Source organism: Mizuhopecten yessoensis, unplaced genomic scaffold (genome assembly GCF_002113885.1).
Source record: "Mizuhopecten yessoensis strain PY_sf001 unplaced genomic scaffold, ASM211388v2 scaffold10609, whole genome shotgun sequence".
Taxonomy (NCBI): domain Eukaryota; kingdom Metazoa; phylum Mollusca; class Bivalvia; order Pectinida; family Pectinidae; genus Mizuhopecten; species Mizuhopecten yessoensis.
In genome coordinates, this window is record NW_018408632.1 from 45792 (window position 1) to 66827 (window position 21036).

Consider the following 21036-nt stretch of genomic DNA (forward strand, 5'->3'; position numbering starts at 1 on the left):
CCATGTACCAACAGAAAACAGTACACCATGTACCAACAGAAAACTACACCATGTACCAACAGCAAACAGTACACCATGTACCAACAAAAAACAGTACACCAGGTACCAACAGAAAACAGTACACCATGTACCAACAGAAAACAGTACACTTTAGTTAATATGTCATTAAACTGGTTATGTATCTTTTTAATAGCTTGTGTACAAGTTCAATATATTTGAATGACATTCCAAGTTTTAATAATGGTCTTTGAACATGACTTACAAGGGGATGACATTTAGGGTGTTTATCACATCCTTAAGGAGGCTTTGTTGAACACATGCCAACACATACACTCTCTAGGGCCGTTCATACGGAAGCTGGTCTTGCCAAGTGTTGTTTTGAGAGACAAAGTGTTCGAGTCGTCACTCTAGAGGACTGTTTCTCTTCAGAAAACCGAGTAACACAAATCAATACCAACTTGTATATCGACACTGCCTTATTGAAATTAAGAGACATAGATAATTAAAACCGCTGCAATAGCGCTTTTTGCTGATTTTAAACACACATAAGGTTAAGTTCAGTAGAGGAATCGTATAAAGGACTAGTGCTGGCAACAAATGGTTTGACGTAGGAACAGAACCAGCGGGACAGTTTAACGAGGGAATAGCACCAGAGGACAAGAGTAGGTCTCCAGGAGTCCAGAGCAGAAGATATTAAATAGACGTTGGAAAAGTATCAAATACATATTCTAAAATATTAACATATAGTGTATTCAGTACACATCAATACGGAAACGACATCATAGGAATGAAAACAAGGTATAAAATAAACCGGAGAATAGAAGGTGATATTCTTGTAATAAACTCATTGATAATAGAGTGTAGACTATTAATCAGGGCTTGATAACCTGTATAAGAGTAGTTATGTCACAGTGTGAAAATATTGATGTTTTATTAAAGGCTGTGATAAAACGTTTTTAATTGAAATTAATAATTGTTGCACTGCGTGTACATGTGCCGTGTGCGATCACTGTGCCATCTACCTGTGTTGTTTCGTGAGTCTGTTGTCACATGTCACCTTGTTGTTTTAGAACTCAATTTAGAACTGGCCCACTGCGGCGTATCCAGAAGGCTTCCTTTATCTTCCGCTTGAACAGATTGCTCTCTCTGTCCAAAACTTTGGAGTTATCCCAGTCTATCACATGCTTTTTCTGTTACTTTATAACATGTCAATCTCTTTTGCAACCGAACGGAGTGCTAAGAACTGACATATAATTTAACGTTTATTAATATACGTAGGTCATGCGGATCTTAATTTCTCTTCTACTAGCTGTTGAGAGGAATACCGACTTCAATTCAAGACAGATGTTGTCGTGCGAAACCACTAAACTCGTAGTAAAATCCATTGGTTATACAATTTAGCAGATGGCAATCAAGAAAATAAAGGTCATGTACCCTTGATCGATTAGGGTTAGGGGTAGGGTTTCCATGAACTTAAGGTAAACCATGGACAGTACATATAGATACTTTATACGTCCCTGGGTAAACCTCCTATCTTTATACAATTTGAAGATTAACTGACTCGAGTTAGATAAACATGATAAACAATGAACACTCGTTGGGGAAGCTCTATATATCCAATCTCACGTTCCTTATTATGTTATGTATGCATTTAATGATACGTTTTTAGAGCTAGCTATCTGGTACATGTACAACACTCACAATCATGTAATAACTTTGAGTCCTGGACACAGATATTGGCGTTTTGTTTGACCACCTCAGAGCTGAGATATGGCAATGATTGAAACATTTTTATTGCAAATTTGATAAAAAAAGTAGCGCCTGGAGAAAGCAATACAAACCATGTAGCGCCGACCCACTTTCACTCAGCCAAGTTTAATAGAAGTTTTCAAAAACAACTTGACTTGTGATTTTTTTTTATTTCAAAGAGAAAAATATGTTAACACATGAATATAAACACCAACAAATATTACAACGACAACCAAAACATATTAACAACTAATAAAGTCAATAAAAAGATTTACAATAAAGTGACAGAAATGTACAGAGATCAAAAGGTGCATGACCTGATGTTGGGATGGGAGTTACCTCCCTTAGACTACTAAATGTAACATCTGACACCAAGGGGCACTGTCCGATCTATTCAGCTTTTTTTTACCTTTTCCACGATTAATAATCTTTTAGTTTAAGACAACCAACCATATATTCTGCCTTTTAAGAGGAATTAAATAGATTTGGTTTTTTTATGACTTAAAGCACATACAGCTTGTCAACAAATTTCAGTCACAATATACATGTTAAGTATACTTGTCATATTGTATGGCACTAAATTAACACATAAACATCATTATTGGTTTACAATAGAACCTAGCTGGTCCATCCACAACTAATCGGGCTGTTCCATTATCTAATCGGGCTGTTTCATTATCTAATCGGGCTGTTCCATTATCTAATCGGGCTGTTTCATTATCTACTGCTCTTGTTCTAGCGTGGTTGCATTGTATTAACATCTATCACATATACATGTAGTTGAAAAGACCTTTTTTATTTTTTATTTTAACTTCATAAAATATGTGTTCGCTGACCTCAGGACCTGTGCATTAACTACTACTTCGTATCGTCATGAGAGCACTGTCCACAAAATAAACGTCTGGAAATCATTAAAGGGTAGACATTGCCAAACTATTGGACTTGCGGTTAGAAAACTGTGATATGGTTTAAGCTATCTCTTATTAATATATTTTATGATAAATGATAGCCCCGACGACAATTCATGTAACGTGCGATCCTCTGACGTAGATTTCAACAAGGTGAGAGGAGTTGAAATGGTAAAACAATCCAACAGCACATTAACGCATACATTTACTATGTTCCCTTTATACATCATTTCTCAAGTTTTATTTTTGCTAATATGTTAAATAGGAAGATATTTAATAACGACATCATAAAATCCTTATACATTTCCATTGATATACTAAAAGTACATATTTTATCTGCTGCAAACATTAACTTCAAGTAATTGATATCTTTGATTAAAAAAGGTTTACAAATATTTCACTATGAGAGAAACAGATTCTATAATATATATTATTTATCTTGTATAAAACAAATTGTATTGTAACAGTTTACATTTAAAAAGATATTTCCCAACATTTTCTTTCTATGTACAATAATGCATCAATGGAATGTAGATAAATACATATGATATATAATACAAAGCTGGTCCTACATAAACATTGTGTTTCCCACACTTCATTTTACACAGCAATGACTGATTCTGCATGAATAAATGGAATTTCATTAACATGGTCTTTAATAATATTAATATACAATTATAGCATGGTGATGAGGTCGATACATGGTTTTATCGACCTAGGTTAGCAATATTGACCGAGGACGCAGTCCGAGGTCAATATTGCTAACCTAGGTCGATAAAACCATGTATCGACCGAAATCACCATGCTACAATAGTTTTATTATTTTAATCGATTTTTTCAAAATTGAAGAAAAAAATGTAAAAAAATATAGTTTTCCATTTTTTTCCCATTTTTTTTCCAGAGTCTATTTATAGCAGGTCAATAACACTTTTTCTACCAACTTTTTTACAAAAATTCCAGAATCTATTTATAGCAGGTCAATAACACTTTTTCTACCAACTTTTTTGAACACCTGTTCCAGAATCTATTTATAGCAGGTCAATAACACTTGTTCTACCAACTTTTTTGAACACCTGCAAACCACTCAGGTTTATAACTACTTTTACAGGTGGTCACATGATGTTGTTTCAGCCAATCAGAGTCAGCTAAAAATCAATAAAAATAATAATAATAATTATAGGTTCTTATATATCGCTATATCACAACCTAGTTCGTATGTCATCTCAAAGCGATTCAGAAATTATTATCCGTGGTGATAGGGCCTTTGCAACCAGCCAATATCTTTCTTCTAAACATTTTCTTCAGGTTGGTAAGTATGGATTATGAAAAGTTCTTTTTACACAACCAATACAATTTTCTATGTGACGTTTCGATGACTAGTACGATATGTACACTGTCACCAAATCGTACTTGTCATCGACACGTCACATAGAAATTTGTATTGGTTGTGTAAAAAATAACTTTTCATCAGCCAATATCTCTCTCAACTCCATACAGCCGGAGCTGCCATTTCGGCGCTAACGGCTAGCATTAAACTATTCTAGCACTGCCCAACCAAGTACTCATTTACAACCGAGAAGATTTGGACAAGCAAAGTAAAGTATCCTGCTCAAATATACAACACAGTGCCGTGCCGTGACTCGAACACGCAACCCTTCGGTCATGAGCCCGGCGTCCTACCACTACACTATAGCTACCGTGCCTCCTGTTGCAATTCATCTGTTAAACGATTGAGATAGTTGGGTGTTTTCCGCTTGCTCCACTAAAATTAACATATAAATATCTTCCATTTATTTAATATCAATCCAAACTTCGAGTACATCTCGAGATTACTTATGCTCAAATACTAAGCTCAACGGAAGAATGGAACAGACATAGTATCATATTAGCATAAAGAAAACCTTTTTTCCTTTCTAAGTACGGTGATTATTTGGGTATTTTGTTTTCCTCAAACGATTCAATTATTTTAAATACACAAGAAGGGTTCATCAGCACTCGTAAATATATTCCAGAAAAATCAATGAATACTGTGAAAGCTGTTGCGAATAGCAATATGACTACACATTTACATACTAAAACAGTGGCCCGAGTACCTGGACGTCCAAAGTATCACAAAAGCTGTCGATTTGAATTCCACATGATGTCATATTGAAGTTCGAACCAAGTCTATACTACCTATGCAGTGATAATATTTAGCATGATGTGCTCCCTAACCTTCTACTGTGTGAAGGGGAACTTTTGCTGCAATTTCGTGTTCACCTTTATCGCCCCCTGTGACGAGGGCGAATTTATCATTACAGAGAATATAACAACATTACAATGAAATGTGAAGACTGAAATTAACACTGGGCGAAAACTGGTCTCGTGTGGTAGCCAGGCGATATTTGAGTGGGCGCAAACTTTCCAATATAGAGTATAACTAAGTCTAACTTGAACTAATAGATTCCATTTCAGCAATAATGACTATCACATTAGTATGCATATTTATTACAACCATTCATCGTTCGTATCTCAATACATAATATAACTGAATCACCAAATTAAACCGAATGGAGGTTTCATCTGCCCGACTTCAGATTATGTAAATGCGGTTTCTGAAATGCCGGTGAATAAATCTTGATTAGATTTTGCTATTATCTACATATACCTGTACAGGAGATGTTTTAAACCTTTGATATTAACCTCGGCATCGTTTTGTCCTCGTGGTCACACATGCAGTCATTTGTATTGCTTAATGATCTGGTTTACCTGTGTGCGCATTTTCTATTGTTTTCAAATGGATATATTAACGACTCTAGCCTTGAAGGATGAAGCAAGGATCATGCGTTGTCTTCGCTAGAAACGGATTTCACAAACTGTTCAGCATCATTTTTCAAAGCGGAAGGAACATTCTCTAAGGTCATTGAATTATCTCTGTCTTTCATCGACTTGTTTTGGACTCAAGTGAAAAATTATTTTCCTCGATTGTTTGGTTACATCAACGCTCTGGTAAATGTGGCGGATCTCCGACACCTAATTTCATCTGACCCTTGCAGATTCTTTTTCTTACCAATAGCTATAGGATCACAGTATTCAGTGATTGAAAACCATGCTCCCCCGAACCTAATAAGTGGATTTCACGTGTTGATAACTATTTGGGACAATGTCCTTCAGGAAGGATTTCTGCATGATTTTATACAAGTTTCTTCCAGGACAGGTTAGGGTGTTTACCTTGTCGATCATCCCTGGTTCGAAAGTGATCCAGACATCAGATCTCTCCTAGGACATCATTGTGCTGAAGAATTAACAGAATTATTTCCAGTTTTACCTGTTCATGATTCTTCTGTCCTCCGGAGCTGCCATTTCTTGTTGTTGTGATAAGCCATTGGTGCTACCACTTGTCAGGATATGTTACTGCAGCAACAGCCCAAGCGGTGCATCAATATCCACAGATTCTGCTACACGTGTGGAGGCTGACAGAGGTGTCCGTACTCAGACATGCGTGCCTGCGGACATGTCAGATTTGTCTTTCTCATCAGCCACCTGCCAATCCAGGTGGAGACTTTTCTAAGACAGGTGTAGGTGAGAGGTCGATTGATCCTGTCAACGTGTATCATTTGTGCTAGAATCTCTGATAGGAGTTCCTTTGGCACGTTTGAGTAACGTGAGTTGATCCGTCTTGCGTATGAGAAAGCCGGGGATAAATATTTGGATGTTAAAGCTTTATTTTTATGTAACATTTGACCTTAATGGAGTCCCAGCCTACTTTTCTATCTTTTGCATACTGTGTGTCAACAGGACACAAATTGATATTTAGCTATATGAAGTAAGAGTAGTTTATGCTGTGGTCACATACAAGTCGGACAGGAAGATTTTACCAAGGGTGTTTGACGGATTTAATCCTTTTATTTTGAAATACAAAAGACCGGTTGCTATAGTAAATATGTATCTGAAAGCTATGTAATGTGTAATTTACACCAGGAAAACGGATTTACGAAGACAAACCTCAAGATCAGAATTTTCATCTCCCGAAAACTCCCCAAAATATATAAAAATAATCAAATAAATCGTAGTTTTAATACAAATTATTATAAATGTTGTCTCATACACGCATTCTGGGGTATTTCTCTGTGTCTAAACATCACCTGTAAAACAAGTTTAAACAAGTTCCGAATGTCTAAATAGCATGGGTTTTTCTTCGGTGAAATTAGGATTATTTGTACCATGTAAAGCATACATTTGAAAAGCATGTTAACAAGCATATATTTCAATGAGATATGATTTGATAATTTAAAACCATTTTTACAGTTTAGGTTACAGAATATATAACAATCTCAGTGGATTTAATGACTATCTCCACTACTTTTTGTTACATTATCGAATTATATTAAAATTAGATATTAGTTGCTGATGAAATCCTTTCTTAAGCTGACATATTCTTTTCAAAGTTTTCTGCAAATCAGTACATGGGCCACTGTTTGAGTTTATACAAATAATAAAGTGTTCATGGTCGGATTCGATCCTTTAGATTTTGTACCGAGAGGTTTGTTTTTTAAATTTGTACAAATTCCAATTATGATCAATTTAAAAAAATGTTATATTTATTATCATCGGTGTCAAAATACAAAACAATTCCTGAAATTTAAGTTGATACAACAGAAACTTATCCAAACAGACATCAAAACAAAAGCCTAAGGTATCCTGAACGAAGCCCTCTTCAGGAAACAACATAGAACAAACAGGTGCTCTAGATCGGCAAGTAATTTCTACACCACAAGTGGTACCCAGCTTTTATTCTCTGCAAGAACTCCTATATGTTTTGACTTTATGCTAGATTACCTTCAATCAGCCTGACAGTTAAAATGACCTGATCCTATAATTAGGTCAAGCTAGCACTGCTTTATACACACGTTTCCTAGTTTACCACACACCAGGCAGTCGAATGAAACATTTAAAAAAACAAATCGATCATTCCATGTCAGATCACAAATAGGACTGGCGAGAAATGTGATGACTTATATACACACGAGACAAAGTGGAAACAACAGAACAATACATTGATATAGATATTGCTAAGTTCCCAAAGGTCTATGGTAAGTGCTTTACAAAAGTACAAAACATTCAATGCTCCTGAAAGCTTTACACGTAAATCCCCTCTGGTATTTCTGAGAATCCATTCCAAAGATAATCCTTACACTTGCTGGCACAAAGGCATCACATTTCAAATTTCTGTTTCCAATATCCTTTCCTTTAGAATCTGGTATCTCTGTCACTAATTCACGATTCTCACTTTCTGTGTATGACAAATTTTCAGTTTGGAAAGGTCGTCCATATACCAGTGGTTTTATGGTTATAACCCATATCATGTACTTTTAAATATTTTCCTCACAATGATATGCGAAAAACATTTGTATTGGCCTGCATCTGAGTTTTCTCCAAGATTTCTCAAAGTTACCATAATACTTTGAAAATTGTTAAAAAATATGAACATCCTTTTTTTTGTGAAAATGAACAGACAATTAATTTGTTCCTATTCAATTTTGATCCATTAAAAAAAAGGAAAAAGTGTTAATCACAAAAGCATCACTACGTTTCACAAGCACGATTGTCTGTAGCAATTGCTCCATTTCGGGTCAAGTTCATTTCAGATTGGACTGACCCATTATCCGTAATGTCAGTTTGAGTGTTGCTAGGGAGGGATGTTGGTCTTATGATATCAAGATTATCTGGCAGTGACGTCAAGTTGATAAGGTTACCACACGAGTCTGTGTTGTTCTGTGTATTATTGTCATATGTTTGTGCTGTATTTTCTGAAAGAGGGGAGGAGGGTGGTGATGATAATGACGAAGAAGGATCATCTGATGCTAGTCCATTTGAATTCATGTTTCCAGCTTCAGATGTAACAGAAGAGCCATTTTGTTTCAAATCCTCATCTGGGGTTGTGGAAGAGGTGTCCATGTCAACCTCATTGTCATAGTTACCTAAACAGTCATCCATATTGTATAAAGAATTGGAATATTCCACCTGGTTACCATAAGAGTAAGATGCATTATGGGAGCAGGAAAGGCTTTCATCTGATTGGGTAAGTCCTGCTGTCACAAAAAGTAGTTCTGGAGATACCATTTCTACATCACTAGGTGATGACGCATCAGTGGGTGAAGTGTCAAAGGACATCATAGCATTGAGGTCTTGACTCGGAATGACAGTGTTCTCTGTTACACTGTCAGATCTGTTGCCAAGCAGCTGCTCCTTTTCTATACTAGGGGGCGGCTCTATTGCCAGGATAGGTATTGCTACTACAGGTACTGTGGGTGCTGTCGTTACTGGTGCTGCCACTACAGGTACTGTGGGTACTGTTACTGGTGCTGCCACTACAGGTACTGTGGGTGCTGTTACTGGTGCTGCCACTACAGGTACTGTGGATGCTGTCGTTACTGGTGCTGCCACTACAGGTACTGTGGGTGCTGTCGTTACTGGTGCTGCCACCTGTGGGTTGGGCATGTCTTCATTACAAACCTCCCCCTCACTACTGATGCTGTCCACACTGATAGGGCTGGGGGACTTCACTGGGGATAATTCTTTCTCTACTGGGGCTTCAGCAGCAGGGCAAGGCTGGGGTGTGATGTCCTGTTGGGCAAAATAAGATGTCATATTAAACATTAAAACCAAATCTATGAAAGCATGCAAGACTGAGGTTAATACTTTTTACTTTACAGTGGATCTGACATCTACTGTTTATAAAAGGGTAGAGTCATCAATACCAAGGCGATGAACATTTTTTTCTGCCATACAAATGTACCTTAATGTGAAAAAGAGAGCTGTACACAGGTAAGAGATATCCTTGTGTCACCCTAAGACCAAGACGAGGGGATTCCCAAGTCAAGACTACAAGAGGGTATCTTACAGGTGTAATTATGGTAATGAAGCAAAATAATTTGACAAAGTGTAAGATGTTACAATTGTTAACTACCCCATATACAGTGTTGCAGTGTATACCTTGTCTGCCTCCTCATCGATAAACTGTATGGATGCGTGAGAGTCGGAGGGGGAGGGTGGGATCGGGGAGGGTGCAGTGACCACCAGGACCGGATTGGAGTCCAGGAAACAGTGTTTAGGCGACATTGTAGGAGAGCTAGGGGCACCGTGATTGTTCACCGGGTAGTAACGGTTACCTCCCTTTACTGTGGAACTGCTCTGAAACAAAATCATCACATTGTGAGTTAAAACAGGTTCCCGCTCTCTTTATTTGTTTTCCATATCAAATCCTAATGATTCAAAAGCAGTACATGCAATACTAGAAACAAAGTGTGTGAGAGATCGCAAATGCATATATCCAAAACTCTGTTCATCGTGAGACCCAGACAAGAATACACCACATGTAACAGTTACTAAACAACAAGAAAACAGTACACAAGAACCTGCTTACATCCTTATATTGATAGACTATATATCTTCTATGTAGGGTCAATGTCATGAAGTTTGGTTGGACTTGTTCCCACCATCATGTAATGATTATTTAGCTGTGCCTTAAATATATGACCTTGACCTCTTCAAAAGGTTGAGCAACATATGTCTGTAATAAGTATTTGAAATTTCATGAAATTTGGTTTAAAACTTTGCTCAAGTTATGTTTTTAACCATCATCTAACAATTCTTTTAAATAAAATAAATGAATATACAACAATTGATAAAGCGCTCTATCTAGCTAACATAGGCCACTCTAAAGCACTTTACAGTACATAGATATACAATTAATACAATTAGCACATACATTAATAAATACTATTATCAGGCGCTTACTACTAGTTCTATGCCACCTGGCTAATATCTCCCTATATGTGTGTATGCCTGTGTGTGTGCTGGAGATGTAATGTGTTTTGTTTGTAGTGGGACCGTGCTTCGAACGGCATCATTTATAGTGCCACCTCACTTGAAAGCTACAGCACAGATACTGCAACATCCACCCCAGACCATGTTATACTCCACCTGGGTTGTTGGAGTTGTGTGGGCAGGAGAAAAACACTTTCTCTGAATATCCATGTGTACGCCGAATTCGGGGATTGAATCCCGACCGGCTACGTGGAAGGCCGGAGTGTTAACCACTTGACCAATCTTCCCATTAGACAAAATATGACCTTGACCTTCAAATCTATGACCTTAACCTTCAAAAGATCATAAGAGAATTAGAATATATTAGATTCTGTAAGAATTGTTGGGAGTTGTATGAAATTTGGTTGAAAACTTAAGTCAGAAACATTGTCCTCATTGAAAAAAAATACATCATTTCTATAATGGATATTTTTTTTGAGATTTTTAAAAGGTTTTGATTTATTCTTATGTTTTTAAATTGCCAAGGAACTTATTAGGTGGAATACAGCAGCAGTGATTTCATTACATACAATGTGCAGTGGTTAAAAAGGTGTAAGAAACATTCCTCCACCTGTACGTTTATGTCCTGTGTGTCGATATAACTTTATCGTAAAAGTTATATCAACTGATTCACTCTGAGGACACTTACTTCAGGGCAGCTACTTAGCCGATTTAAGCCAGCCTGAGCTTCTTAGCAGATGAAAGCCAGCCAGCTACTTACTGTAGCAGATTTAAGCTAGCCAGCTACTTAGCAGATTTAAGCCAGCAATTACCATAAATGATATACCTTGTAATATAATAACAAACAAATTATGAACTGTGCTTTTAAGTAGATTGATAAATGACAAAGATACATCAAAATGCTTAGGAACAGATTTTCTACATCATTATTACTGACAAGAAGGGTTATTAAACACTTATTTGTGTGATGAAGATAGAGATTTAGGTCTAATCTCTTGTCTCGTCTAAACCTTCTAATCTCTCTATTTTTTATATTAAGAAGTAAAATAGAAAAAATACTACCACAGAATCAACACACAAGGACAAAATTGGGATTCTATGTTTGCAACATGAAAGACAATAATGCAGTGTACAATAAGGAGACACGGATACACCCACAAAATCTTAACTAATGCCAATCAATCTGCTTGTTATAACAATGTATTAGGTCAACTGAACTTTATTGTTCAGATGTCTATAAATGAACCAGATAAATAATACACACTTCTGTAACATTTCTTTGATCATATGTATATGGTTCCGCCTTTGTCCATTACAACTAGAGCTGTTATCGAGACACTATTTAATACCCCCACATTACCCTCACATCATAAAGATGCAACCCACAATGCTATTTTCCCTAATTAAATTCAACATTTGAAAATGATAATTGGAACGCATTATTGGAGTAACTGATGTCAATGCGGACTACAATTGATTTAAAGCCATCCACTTAAAGGGATTCACCACAAAGATAATTACATAAGAGCCTTAATTGTTTATAAAAGAGTTAAAACAAAATAAAACAGAAGATGAGTTGGGTTATAAAGACGTGAACAATGTTCCATTTAAATTGGCATTATTTCAGGAAAATGTGTGGACAAAATTTTGTCTACAGAAGAACAGACAACATCCAACACTCCCTGCTCCCAGGCAGTTAACTTATTCACATTTGAACTCTTCCTATTCAAAGGTTGGAAAAATTCATTATGAAATTTCAGGGATATATGTGTTAGCAGAGAAAGAATTATAAACCTGGATCCTCATATTTCAGTTACTTTCTCAGATGAGCCATTAGCCTAGACATATTAGGATATGAAGTATTCATTGATTTTTGACCTTATCGCACCTGCCTATTTGCTGTCTTTGCGTTGGATTCTCGTGACACGGCTTCCTGTGCCTCCTTCTGAGGTCCCCGGGGTGGTTGTCCCAGACAAGGGTGATAGTCAGGCGGTGCTACTATTTGTTGCTCCCTCCAGCGCTTCATGTAGTTCCTGGTCAAGGGAGACAACTCAGTGATCAGAATTTAATAAAAGACTATTAATATGCACAACATATTCCCATAAACAATTTTGCTCATCATCAATAAACACAAAGGCAAAATTATCAAGGAAAAGTTTGTTTTGTGAACATAAGAGGAAGTCCCACACAAACAAAAAGGCACATTTACTTTGCACTCTACAGGTGAATGTCCCAGTGACTAGGTTATAGCGCACACCACATCGTTTGTGGGTGATGCAGGTATTATGAGCGACACCATGGCCTCTCTATGAGTGACATCATGGCCTCCCTATGAGTGACCCCATTGCCTCCCTATGAGTGACATCGTTGCCTTCCTATGAGTGACATCATGGCCTCCCTATAAGTGAAATAATTGCCTCCCTATGAGTGACATCATGGCCTCCCTATGAGTGACATCATTGCCTCCCTATGAGTGACACTATTGCCTCCCTATAAGTGAAATCATGGCCTCCCTATGAGTGACATAATTGCCTCCCTATGAGTAACATCATGGCCTCCCTATGAGTGACATCATGGCCTCCCTATGAGTGACATCATGGCCTCCCTATGAGTGACATCGTTGCCTCCCTATGAGTGACACTGTTGCCTCCCTATGAGTGACATCATGGCCTCCCTATGAGTGACATCATGGCCTCCCTATGAGCGACATCATAGCCTCCCTATGAGTGACACCATTTCCTCCCTATGAGTGACACCATGGCCACCCTATGAGTGACATCATGGACTCCCTATGAGTGACATAATGGCCTCCCTATGAGTGACTTCATGGCCTCCCTATGAGTGACATCATGGCCTCCCTATGAGTGACAATCAGGAACTGAAGATATCAGCTTTATTACCTTATTCTCAATACCGCAGCCACGATGAAGAAAGTTCCAATCACAGCTGAACATGTTGCTATGACAACTACTTGTGTATGACTCAACCCTGAAAAACATTCAAGAAAGGACAAAAATGTCTTATTAAGGAAAGATAAATTCTTTCTTTGTCATTGGAAAAACAATCAAATAGATATAAAAGGCTGAGAGAAAAGCCAATGTCTATACTTCACAGGACATTTGGAATACATCCACATTTGATGACAATTCAATTATCTGGAAGGTACACCACGGGGGCTGGACTGTCAAGTGTTGGGTTAAAGCAGAAACACTTTCTATATTTCCCTGGAGAAATTATTGTCCAAACTATAGCCAAGCTACATGTATTGGAAAGAGCTTCCAGAAATGTCTAGGGTTACATGTTACATGTGAAACAAGCACATCAAAGACAGCAACCTTTTTTTGTAAATTAAGCAAATTGTTTATACATATTCTTTGTTTTAAACTACAGCAGATCAATTTATGTGACAATTTATTTTCCATAATCACGTTGATCGAACTTAACACATCTCATCTCAAGCAATTTTCATGTATATGTATAAACATTACAAGAACATTACAAATGTAAACATATAGACTTTGCAAGGTCTTGTTATTTTTATTCAGCACACACTATCATTCAAAAAAGATAGTAAACGACCAACAAGATGCCCCATTGGCCTGTATTGTTTGCTTCTTATTCTATACCCTGTTCATTAACATAACTCACATGTATGACCTTCTAACACAAGTAAGTCAAGGTCAATTTTATATTAAACAAAATAAATGATAGCAAGCAAGCCACAATATTACAGGCTAAATATTGTTACTCTACAACTTGAGATGTTCATTGGAAGATTTTACCTTCTTTAATTCATCAAACATTCAAGGTCAAGGTCATTTAGTTAAACAAACATATGTTTTGTTATTGCTTTTTGTTTGTTTGTTTGTTTGATTTTGTTTAACGTCCTATTAACAGCAAAGGTCATTTAATGACGGCCTCCCCTGTGTGCAAGATGCATGCGTGTAGTGTATGTGTGTATATTTTGGGAGGCTGCGATATGTTCGTGTTTGTCTCCTTGTGATAGCGCGGAACTGATGCCGACTTTATAGTGCTACCTCACTGAAACATACTGCCGAAGACACCCAGCAGGACGCCCCACCCGGTCACATTATACTGACAACGGGCGAACCAGTCGTCCCACTCCTAATTTGCTGAGCGTTAAGCAGGAGTAGAAACTACCATTTTTAAAGACTTTGGTATGTCTCGGCCAGGGGACAGAACCCAAAGCCTTCCTCACAGGGGCGAACGCTCAACAAATGGCCAAAAGTGAGGCATTGTCAAGGGAGACATTAGGAAGAAGAAAGTTATTTAGAAAGGAGAGAAGAGATAAGGTCCCAAATTTAGTCGCCTCTTACGATCATGCAATTGGGGGCAGCAGGTACAATTCTTACACCCTACCTGCAGGGTACTTTTGTTATTGCATTAAACACAGGCTTAATTCTATAGCTTGTGTAACTCTTCATGCCAGCAAGCTTCGGCATTTCATCACTAAGGCTCTCTAGCTCTTAAACACGTTCGGCATTTCATCACTAAGGCCCTCTAGCTCTTAAACACATGTTTGATTGATAACAAATGTGACCCCTGTAGCCTTAAACAAAGACCAAGATCCTTTCTGTTCAGGAATTTTGTAGCAACCATGCCAACAAGCTATTGGCAAAATATCTTAACCCATAGATTTTTCAATTCTTCAGGAAAAGTCATTAGAGGTTTTTATATCACCCGAGTGGCCTTTCTTCTTAAATATCTTGACACTGGAATGCCAGCCATGCAATTCAAGCTACAGCCAAAATATCTGTGGTTTTTAACTTTTTTTCAAAAGTGGTCAGGCTTGATCCAAAAAGACTTATAACTCGCCAAATAAAATTGCCCTATACCCAATGGTTCTCGAGAAGAAGTCTTTTGAAGAAAAAGTTGACAGACATCAAGCAAATTTTGCAACAGTAGCATGTCTATTAACACAATCATCTTTAATACACAGATCGAGCAAATGTCGCAGGCAGCCATAGACAGTTTCTCAGGGAATAATAGATCTTTTGTAGTGGCATCAATGGCACTTTCTTTTCTTAATATCTTACATATCAGAAAGTGTTTTATTGAGCAAACATGCATCCGGGGGCCATGGAGGCTGCAATCTCTCTAGACACTCCTTTACAGTGACAAGGATGTTTTAGCTGGTGTTTTATAGACACCTCCAATCTTAAATGCACTACATGCACTGAGTAAAAACTTTTAGTGGATATCTTGTAGGGGAAAAAGTTAAAAAATAATAATAATGGATTGAGTATAGTCGTCTAGACATCTTTAAGGCATAGCTCCTATCCTACAAGAGTTAAGTCCCCTTTGACATTACTTCAATGTGATTACAAGAATCATTTTGCTTCTAGACTCCAAACACAGCCTCCCCTTTGCTACACTTCAACCCATCTTCTAATGTTTTCTTTCAAAGCCTTGAATGTTCTTATTTTCTATGTCATGTTTTAGTGTGGTCCTGATGACCTAAAGCAAAAGCAAATATTTGAATTGTAAACCAATCAATTATAGTCTCATATACCAGACCTTGGAACACGATTTAAAGAACTAGAAGTAAAGAGTAGTTTATTGAGTGAAATCATGTCTGAAGAAGCCCTATAAGCAATGCAATAAAGAAGCACTGTAGAATGTGTAACTTTGATTGTCATGCTAGCATGTCAATTAAAGCTTATTGCTTAGAATCTGATTTCCATTTACAATAACAGTGAACCAGATGTTATTCAAATGGAAGCCAAATATGACTTTTACTTTTTTTTATTTTATTTTATAGCAGTCATTTGAGAGTTTCAACAACTTTTACTCCTGCAATCTGTGATATGGGTTTAGGTCATTTCCTTTTGCGAACATTGTAGTTTTATTCGCCATCAACTACTGAACAAACTCTGTACAATGTACATGTACATTGATCTACATTTTGAATATCAAAATCATCAGACTGCTCATGATCAGCAGATTTGCTGCAGGATTTCTTGAGATGCTCTTAGAGTTTGTAAACAGATGCTGTACAATGGACAGCAATAGCTCCTGTTAGGCATGATGAGTTAAAGATGACAGGTCCTTACCTCGGCCCTTTGGTTGAACTCATGTCAATAAAGCTATTTAAGCCTTTGTTTTAGTCAAAATAAAGTTTGAATTTCCAGATCTGTTGTGTTGGCAAAGCAAGATATAATAATGTATTGTGTGTTAAATGTTTTAGCTTGAAAAAGTGAAGAATTACATGGTTGGGATGTCAGTGTCCATGAAAAGTGATTGACCTCTTTTAATGATACATAATATAAACTGTTTCTAACTTTACCATGCGTACAATACATCAGGTCTGTAGAATTAAACTCTGTGATATTACGTATTTACACCTAAAGGTGGGTAATGTAGGGTATCTAAGAACAGACAAACCAATACATGGATTTGTAATCTAAAAGATTTTTTCTGTTTCTTCTCAAATATATCTTCTTTTTTGTCTCAAACACAGACCTATATATTCAGAAAATGAACATATATTAGGTAAATGTTTGCGACCAAATACAGCAATATAAAACAGCGGACACCAAGAAGTAAATTTCCAGTTTAACACAGCATTTTGGTTCTTTATGTCTCCTTCTACTTAGTTCCTGGCCGCCAACTCTGTCATAAATACTCAATTTTTGTACTACAATGGAAGTGTGTAGTGACGTAATGCTCTACATGACCTATCCTCAGGAGACGACTTAGTGCTCTACATGACCTATCCTCAGGAGATGACTTAATGCTCTACATGACCTATCCTCAGGAGACTCGACTTAATGCTCTACATGACCTATCCTCAGGAGATGACTTAATGCTCTACATTACCTATCCTCAGGAGACTCTGCTCTACACGACCTATACTCAGGAGACTCTGCTCTACACGACCTATCCTCAGGGGACTCTGCTCTACACAACCTATCCTCAGGAGACGACTTAGTGCTCTACATGACCTATCCTCAGGAGATGACTTAATGCTCTACATTACCTATCCTCAGGAGACTCTGCTCTACACGACCTATACTCAGGAGACTCTGCTCTACACGACCTATCCTCAGGGGACTCTGCTCTACACAACCTATCCTCAGGAGACTCTGCTCTACACGACCTATACTCAGGAGACTCTGCTCTACACGACCTATCCTCAGGAGACTCTGCTCTACACGACCTATCCTCAGGAGACTCTGCCCTACACGACCTATCCTCAGGAGACGACTTAGTGCTCTTCATGACCTATCCTCAGGAGATGACTTAATGCTCTACATTACCTATCCTCAGGAGACTCTGCTCTACACGACCTATACTCAGGAGACTCTGCTCTACACGACCTATCCTCAGGGGACTCTGCTCTACACAACCTATCCTCAGGAGACTCTTCTCTACACGACCTATCCTCAGGCAACTCTGCTCTACATGACCTATCCTCAGGAGACTCTGCTCTACACGACCTATCCTCAGGAGAGACGACTTAATGGTCTACATGACCTATCCTCAGGCGTCTCTGCTCTACATGTCCTATCCTCAGGAGACTCTTCTCTACACGCCCTATCCTCAGGGGACTCTGCTCTACACAACCTATCCTCAGGGGACTCTTCTCTACACGACCTATCCTCCGGCAACTCTGCTCTACATGACGTATCCTCAGGAGACTCTGCTCTGCACGACCTATCCTCAGGAGACTCAACTTAATGCTCTACATGACCTATTCTCAGGAGACTCTTCTCTACACGCCCTATCCTCAGGGGACTCTGCTCTACATGAACTATCCTCAGGAGACTCTGCTCTACTGACCTATCCTCAGGAGACTCAACTTAATGCTCTACATGACCTATACTCAGGAGATGACTTAATGCTCTACACGACCTATCCTCAGGGGACTCTGCTCTACATGACCTATCCTCATCTACATGACCTATCCTCAGGGGACTCTGCTCTACACACCCTATCCTCAGGAGCCCCTTCTCTACACGACCTATCCTCCGGCAACTCTGCTCTACATGACGTATCCTCAGGAGACTCTGCTCTACTGACCTATCCTCAGGAGACTCATCCTCAGGAGATGACTTAATGCTCTACATGACCTATCCTCAGGACACTCTTCTCTACATGACCTATCCTAAGGAGACTCGACTTAATGCTCTACATGACCTATACTCAGGAGATGACTTAATGCTCTACACGACCTATCCTCAGGAGACTCTGCTCTACACGTCCTATCCTCAGGAGACTCTGCTCTACACGACTTATCCTCAGGGGACTGCTCTACATGACCTATCCTCAGGAGACTCGGCTTAATGCTCTACATGACCTATCCTCAGGAGACGACTTAAGGCTCTACATGACCTATCCTCAGGAGACTCGGCTTAATGCTCTACATGACCTATCCTCAGGAGACGACTTAAGGCTCTACATGACCTATCCTCAGGAGACTCTGCTCTACACGACCTATCCTCGGGAGACTCTTCTCTAAACGACCTATCCTCAGGAGACTCTGCTCTACTGACCTATCCTCAGGAGACTCTGCTCTACACGACCTAGCCTCAGGAGACTCTTCTCTAAACGACCTACCCTCAGGGGACTCTGCTCTACACGACCTATACTCAGGAGACTCTGCTCTACACGACCTATCCTCAGGAGACTCATCCTCAGGAGATGACTTAATGCTCTACATGACTTATCCTCAGGAAACTCAACTTTATGCTCTACATGACCTATCCTCAGGAGACTCGGCTCTACACGACCTATCCTAAGGGGACTCTGCTCTACACGACCTATACTCAGGAGACTCTGCTCTACACGACCTATACTCAGGAGACTCTGCTCTACATGACCTATCCTCAGGAGACTCTGCTCTACACGTCCTATCCTCAGGAGACTCTGCTCTACACGACCAATCCTCAGGGGACTCTGCTCTACACGACCTATACTCAGGAGACTCTGCTCTACACGACCTATACTCAGGAGACGACTTAATGCTCTACACGACCTATCCTCAGGAGACTCTGCTCTTTACGACCTATCCTCAGGGGACTCTTCTCTACACGACCTATCCTCAGGAGACTCTGCTCTTTACGCCCTATCCTCAGGGGACTCTTCTCTACACGACCTATCCTCAGGAGACTCTGCTCTTTACGACCTATCCTCAGGGGACTCTTCTCTACACGACCTATCCTCAGGAGACTCTGCTCTACACGTCCTATCCTCAGGAGACTCTGCTCTACACGTCCTATCCTCAGGAGACTCTGCTCTACACGTCCTATCCTCAGGAGACTCTGCTCTACACGACCTATACTCAGGAGACTCTGCTCTACACGACCTATCCTCGGGAGACTCTTCTCTAAACGACCTATCCTCAGGAGACTCTGCTCTACTGACCTATCCTCAGGAGACTCTGCTCTACACGCCCTATCCTCAGGAGACTCTTCTCTAAACGACCTACCCTCAGGGGACTCTGCTCTACACGACCTATACTCAGGAGACTCTGCTCTACACGACCTATACTCAGGAGACTCTGCTCTACACGACCTATACTCAGGAGACGACTTAATGCTCTACACGACCTATCCTCAGGAGACTCTGCTCTTTACGCCCTATCCTCAGGGGACTCTTCTCTACACGACCTATCCTCAGGAGACTCTTCTCTACATGACCTATCCTCAGGGGACTCTGCTCTACATGACCTATCCTCAGGGGATGACTTAATGCTCTACATGACTTATCCTCAGGAAACTCAACTTTATGCTCTACATGACCTATCCTCAGGAGACTGCTCTACACGACCTATCCTCAGGAGACGACGTAATGCTCTACATGACCTATCCTCAGGAGACGACTTAAGGCTCTACATGACCTATCCTCAGGAGACTCGGCTTAATGCTCTACATGACCTATCCTCAGGAGACGACTTAAGGCTCTACATGACCTATCCTCAGGAGACTCGGCTCTACACGACCTATCCTAAGGGGACTCTGCTCTACACGACCTATCAGACTCTTCTCTACACGACCTATCCTCAGGAGACTCTGCTCTTTACGACCTATCCTCAGGGGACTCTTCTCTACAAGACCTATCCTCAGGGGACTCTGCTCTACATGACCTATCCTCAGGAGACTGCTCTACACGACCTATCCTCAGGAGATGACTTAATGCTCTACATGACTTATCCTCAGGAAACTCAACTTAATGCTCTACATGACCTATCCTCAGGAGACTCGACTTAATGCTCTACATGACCTATCCTCAGGAGACTCGACTTAATGCTCTACATGACCTATCCTCGAGAGATGACTTAATGCTCTACATGACCTATACTCAGGAGATGACTTAATGCTCTACATGACCTATACTCAGGAGATGACTTAATGCTCTACATGACCTATCCTCAGGAAACTCGACTTAATGCTCTACATGACCTATCCTCAGGAGACTCGACTTAATGCTCTTCATGACCTATCCTCAGGAGACTCTGCTCTACATGACCTATCCTCAGGAGACTCTGCTCTACATGACCTATACTCAGTAGATGACTTAATGCTCTACATGACCTATCCTCAGGAGA

The 21036-nt window shown here is 39.3% G+C and overlaps 1 protein-coding gene across 5 annotated transcripts in view; it reads right to left on the reverse strand.

Moving 5' to 3' along the window:
* Window positions 1-4010: 4010 nt before the first annotated feature.
* Window positions 4011-21036, reverse strand: part of LOC110461406 (mucin-5AC-like) — a 131609-nt gene continuing 114583 nt past the window's right edge. For all 5 annotated transcript variants that reach the window (XM_021514845.1, XM_021514848.1, XM_021514846.1 and 2 more), the window contains 4 exons: window positions 13367-13454; window positions 12355-12499; window positions 9633-9830; window positions 4011-9263 (listed from right to left, as the gene is read on the reverse strand). In XM_021514845.1, coding sequence (XP_021370520.1) covers window positions 8223-9263; window positions 9633-9830; window positions 12355-12499; window positions 13367-13454 — 1472 coding nt within the window. In that variant the 3' untranslated portion in view covers window positions 4011-8222. The remainder of the gene's footprint in view (window positions 9264-9632; window positions 9831-12354; window positions 12500-13366; window positions 13455-21036) is intronic.